The sequence below is a fragment of the Pyrgilauda ruficollis genome, unplaced genomic scaffold, assembly GCF_017590135.1.
Source record: "Pyrgilauda ruficollis isolate IOZ18807 unplaced genomic scaffold, ASM1759013v1 scaffold57, whole genome shotgun sequence".
Taxonomy (NCBI): domain Eukaryota; kingdom Metazoa; phylum Chordata; class Aves; order Passeriformes; family Passeridae; genus Pyrgilauda; species Pyrgilauda ruficollis.
Window position 1 is genome coordinate 6,255,928 of NW_024527377.1, and position 6,000 is coordinate 6,261,927.

Sequence of the window (6,000 nt, forward strand, 5' to 3'; positions counted from 1 at the left end):
GCTGATAATATAGAGCAAAAGTAAAGTAGGTGATGAGTTAAGCCTCTTCTGGTGTCACAAAATCATGTGGGCACATGGTTTTGATGGTTTTCTCATCCCCTCCTCCTGCCACAGTGATGGAAGGCACCAAAGGATGAGGCTGAGGAGCTCCCAGTGGGGAAACCACTGAGACCCTTGTCAGGAGGAGCTGCCCACGGAACACAAACCTCCAGGCAAGAGGGCTCCCACATCAGTTAAGATTTACCTATCTTAGTGTCAGGGGTATAAAATAGAAAGACTCTTTAATTGCAGTTTCTGTTATTTCTAAACATTTGCATTTTAAGACAGTCCAAAGCTAGACCATGGGTGTTAAGAAAAAACTTCTGAAAAATACCAGAAAAAAACCAGCTTAATACACTGAGATTGAAATCCAAGGCATTTCACAACTTCAGGCAGTTGCTTTCAGTACTAAGATGCTTTTAAATGCATAAATTGACTTGTATCTTTCAGGACATCAGATGGGTGGATACTAAACTAGGAGATTGTTACTGTCATTGCTGATATTCTCAGTCACCCTGTATTATTCTGGGGTTCAGGTTATCTTACTGTATTCTGGCTGATGCCAGAGCACTCCCCTGCAGCTGCCACATGTCTGAGAGCTGCCACATGCTGTTTGCCTTATGTTGTTTTGTAAGGAGGAATTTAGGACTGTTAGAACATTTGAGTTATTTTTAATATACACAAAAGTGTTACACATATACATAAAACATGCATAAAATATACATAAAATATACATAAAATATACATAAAAGTCAGTGCTGGGAGCCTGCAAGTGTAACTGGCAATGGGATCACAGTGACAGAGATCCTGATGGAGCAGGGTGGTTGGGTGGGTGTGAACCATCCATGCTCACCATCTGACAGCGGGCTACCTCTGGTTGGGTCAATCCAAACCTGGGATTGGATTCCTGGACGTGTTCCAGGAAGCTGAAAGCCAAGGAAACACGGTGGGTACATCAGCAGAAACAAACTGGAGGTTGTGGTAAAGGCAGATAATGTGCCCACACAGATTTGTATTAGACTTTCCCATCCTAAAACACTTCCCTACCCAGTTTTTGGAGCAGCTGAGCTGTCTGGAAGAATCTTCTTTAAACATAGAAATCTGAAATAACAACTCTTTCTTTAAATCAGAAATAACAGCTCCCTGCTAATTATCTCTTTTTTTTCTCTCTCTCTCGCCACCACTGACTCCAGATAACGTTGAATTCTGCAAAAATCAAACTACCTAACTTGCCTCAAGGATCTTCCTCTTCTGCAGGGTCCAGGCAAAAAATCTACGAGCTCTGTGTGTGTCCCAACGGGCGGCTGTTCCTGTCTCAGGCAGGCAGCAGCTCCACCTGCCAGATAAACACGAGCGTCTGCCTTTGAGAGACAGTTTGCAGAGGGGCATCACAGGCAGCACAAAAGCCAGTTCTGGTCTCACAGATCCAGCTGCCAACTATTTTTACTAGAACACAGAAAGCCTATCAAAGACTTTTTTTGTGTGTGCGCGCGCGTGTGTGTGAATATATATATAAAAAAATATATATAAGATATATATATATATCCTCTGTGTAAAATGATGTTTCAGTACAAGGAATCCCAGGGTGACCCTGTTACATTTGTGTAGCATTTCTCTTTCCCACACCAAAATTTACTGGTACAATCTGCTGAATTGGATCTGATGCTCCCCTGGACCCTTCTGTATTAAGACAGTGCAATGATCACCCCTCGTTTTTGATCATGTTCTCAGAGCAATGGGATTGCTGGCTGGGCAAAACCCTGGAACCAATGCAGACCCAGCACCATCCAAAGGGAAGAGAAGCATCTCTGATTATTTTTGTGCCATTAAATCGGTGGCATGAAAAAGAAATAATTTCAAAAACAACAAAGCAGCCAGATGTGCTGTGCTGATCACCTACAGTGATCCAAGATACCTGAGGTTAAATTACTCTTTAATTAAATTACCACCTGAAGCATGGCTCCCTGTTGGGAGAGAGGGATGCACTTGGCTAACAGGAAAGTCCAGACCTTGCTGAAATAATAAATGTGATTTTCTGAAGGGGTTCAACACTTTCCTGTGCATGGCCAAGGATGCCTTGTGCTATTCAGGTGTGACACATCAGGTCCAGCACTAACCTAAAATCATCTCTGTGCTGGCAAAACTGGTGTTGTACTTAGTTATTGGAAAGGAACAAACTTGTGAAAGTTGGACTAAGTAGAAAAATTCTGAACCTCTTTTGCCAACAGGTGTCCTGGATCACCCTACAAACTCCCCATTAACACCTTCAATTATGAACATATTGGGTGTGAAGGTGTGAAGATTTAAGATTCGGACATTGCCTAAATATCTGCAGAAAGAGAGAAGATCAGCTAGAAACTGAGAAAATCATAAAATTAAGTATATAATGTAGATGCTACACCAGAATTTTTGTCATCTTTCTTTTCAAGATACACAGTCCAAGGTCACTTAGATTTGGTGGAAACTGCAATTATCAGAGATGCTGAAAATTAAAGGGTTTTTTTTAAGGATTTATAAAGATTGTGACAAAGCCAGATTACTGAAAGGAAGGGCTTTGGATGCTGGTTCCTCTAGAATTTGAGTCCCCAAAACTCTGTGGTTGAATCTTATCATGGTTGCAGTTTTTCCTTATTTTAAAGTCTAGGAGTCACAGGCAGGATAAAACACAAAAATCTGATCTGGTAACATTACTTCCACTTTTGAAGTTTTGGAAAATAATGATAAGAGCCCAGATCATTGAAATCTGACCCATAATTTCATCCACATGTATGTAAAAATCCTTTAAAAAACCAAATATACCAGTTAAGGCAAAAATTTCCAAGTTACAATAAATCTCAAGAGGGCAGCAAGGTTTCTAAGCCACTGAGATGCTTTTGAAATATTACCTCATGTGCAAATAAGACAGATCTGTGCTCATCTCTAGTGATATCTAACCAAAGCTGGTATTCTTCAAGTGATTTTCAAGATAAAGCATAGCTGACAGAAATCTTTAGAAATAATTTAGTCAATTCCCTTTTTTTACAGCTTTTCACATATTTTCTTGTGGTCTCAAGAGTACCAGGGTTTGATTTTTTTTTTTAATTTTTTCTTTTTAAATTAACAATTCTGGCTTAATCCAAAACTGATTGGACTCAGAGAAGATTTCTGTGGAGTTTAGATTAGATGTGTTGCTGCCTGACAAAGCAGCACTCCCAAAAACATTTATTCCTGAAAGAGGATTGAATTCTTTCCTTTTATTTCAATAATGCTTTCTGATAAATCAACGAATTCAAACTATTTGTTAATGAATGATTCCTGTAATTATTATGTTTTGAGTCAACATTTGAATGCAAAGGGTCACCCAGGGTAACAATTGTATTGGGACACAGGACTGTACCATCTCTGTTCAAAGAGGGGAATTGTGCCTATGCCTTAAGTCAATGCACTCAGCAAGGAGAAGCACATCATATTTATCTTGTTATTAAATCTAGTTTATTTGGGGGGAGGGACAGGAGGGTGTCTTGGGAACTGGTTGTGCAACCTAAAACAGATATTGGTGAAATACATTAAGACTGTAGGGGCACCTAGAATGATACAGACTTTTTTTTTTTTTCTTACCATGTTAAATATAGCAAAATACTGTGTATGTTACCTCTGGGACCATGACTGAAGTCCCATTCATAGTCCTACATTTACTGTAGATTTTTTTTCCATGTTTCATTGAATACTGATCACAAACCTCATAGCAAGCATGGCCCAATCCATAACCAAATCCTGTGTGAGCAGTTTAAAGACACGTGCTGCAGGAAGAGTTCCCTGACAATGAATCAGAATAATTCCCAGCCCGGGGGTGTTCAGGGGGGTGAGGAAGGCAGGGCTGAGCCCACCAGGGATGCTGCATCCTGATTTCAGTGCTCCACTCTGATCACAGCAGTGGTTCAATCCTCATCCCTGTGCCACCCTCTGGCTGCTCCCAATTTCCATCCCAATAAATTAATTTTGAGTAGCTGCTTTTCCCAGCTGGGCTCTTGGATGAGGTTATCACCTTCTCATGTCACAACAGCCATGAAACTGCTAAGGACATTCACATCTTGGTGTGAATTTCTGCTGGGGAGCTGTTTAGGAAATGACCTTAACATCTGTGCCATCACTGCAGATGCTTCTCTGAGGTGAACAAGGGGTACCTTAATTACATCTACTGAAAGAAATTCTTATTTCAATATATTTTACCACCATGTTTCCATCTTAAAAACCATAAAATTATGTGTTGTGTTGAAATGTGAGGAATTGTTTCTAGAAAGAATTAACCCCTGTAGGGACTTGGAGATCATTTGAGCACCACTTGAGTTTTGAGACAGTGGTTTGGGTGATGCTGCCTGTGCTGGTCAGCAAGTGGCAAACATAAACACAGGCTGGGCAGAGAGTGGGTCAGGAATATTTCTGAGGAGAAGGCCTTGGGTTGTTGGTTGAGGAGAAGCTCAACATGACCTGAAGTGCACTCACAGCCCAAAAAGCCAATCCTGTCCTGGGCTGCATCAAAAGCATTCGATGGAGGGGAGTCTGAGCTCTTGTGACACCCCACCTGCAGTGCTGTGTCCAGCTCTGGGGTTCCAGCATCAGAGGGATGGGCACACATTGGGGTGAGTCCAGAGGAGACCACAAAGATGCTCTGAGGGCTGGTGGAGCCCCTCTGGGAGTGCTGGGAGTGTTCAGCTGCAGAAGAGAAGGCTCCAGGGAGACCTCAGAGCCCCTCCAGTGCCTAAAGGGGCTCCAGGAGAGCTGGAGAGGGACTTTTTACAAGGGCAGGGATAATAGGGCATGGAAGAATGGCTTCAAACTGACAGCAAGCACGGTTAGGTTAAATATTAGGAAGAAACTCTTTGCTGTGAGGGTGCTGAGGCCCTGGCACAGGCTGCCCAGAGAAGCTGTGGCTGCCCCATCCTTGGAAGTGTTGGATGGGGCTTGTAGTAGCCTGGTCTAGTGGAAGGTGTCCCTGTCCATGGCAGGGGGCTGGAACTGGATGGTTTAAGGTCCCTTTAATCCCAAACCATTCTAGGATTCTGTGAAAGCAGAGCAAACAGGACTGTGTCTCAGATCCCAGGGGAAAAAACAGGCATTTTGTTTAAAAAGCTGCCTGCTAACACATCCAGCCATCTCGCACTCACAGTGGCTGACTCTCCTGTTGGACAGGCTAGTGCAGGAGAGTCCCTTCTCCTCCTGCCTTGCCCAGAAATCCCTCACAGTGGGATTCCTCCCTACCTGTGTGGGCTGCTTTCCCCTGAATCCACTTAAAGCAGAGCTCCCCTGACTGGAATTTCATCCACGTGCTCTACCTACCGCTGATAAAATACCAGAGACAAACCAGGCTTTGTGTATTTTGTTGTGAATCGGGCCTGAAGTTTAGTTCAGTGGAGCATTTGCTGTGTGGGAGGTGGGGTTGATCTCGAAATGGAGTTTAGTTTGTGTCTGCTGAGCTCAGTGGGAGAGTTGGTGATGACTTCATGGCCTGAGCCTGAGCTGGGCAGGTGCCAGCTGGGGACAGTGGGAGCACTGCCAGCCCCTGGGGTGGCTCTGGGGCTGAACCAGAGCCTGCATTGCAGCTGTGAGCACTGAAACCCCACCCAAAAGCTAATCAGGGGACTGTGGCAGCAGTGTCAGTGTACCTGGGGCAGCCATGCAGGAGTCATAAATGCATTTATGTGTGCTGGCTCTTTATAGGACTGCAGGACCTCGTCCAGTTTGCTGTAAATGTGACACTTTAGGAAAGGGTCAGGAGGATGACAGCCAGTGATCACCTGTGACAGGAACCTTTTCCATATGTAGTGTGTGACCCTTCTGTCATGGCTGAGGCAGGATGGTTCTCCTAAAGCAAAAAGACTTTGCCATTAGCAAAAGCAGAGGTCCTGAGAAAGGCTGTACATCTGTAACCATTCTCCAAGTTTCTTTGTGGGGTTTTTTTGGCTGTTGGTTTGTTTGGGTTTG

At 43.6% G+C, this 6,000-nt stretch overlaps 1 protein-coding gene across 7 annotated transcripts in view; it reads left to right on the top strand.

Annotated features, from left to right (window-relative positions):
• The window catches only part of SGCD (sarcoglycan delta), a 308,254-nt gene extending 304,504 nt beyond the window's left edge, over positions 1 to 3,750 (top strand). For all 7 annotated transcript variants that reach the window (XM_041482031.1, XM_041482033.1, XM_041482032.1 and 4 more), the window contains one exon: positions 1,233 to 3,750. In XM_041482031.1, coding sequence (XP_041337965.1) covers positions 1,233 to 1,406 — 174 coding nt within the window. In that variant the 3' untranslated portion in view covers positions 1,407 to 3,750. The remainder of the gene's footprint in view (positions 1 to 1,232) is intronic.
• Positions 3,751 to 6,000: the final 2,250 nt, after the last annotated feature.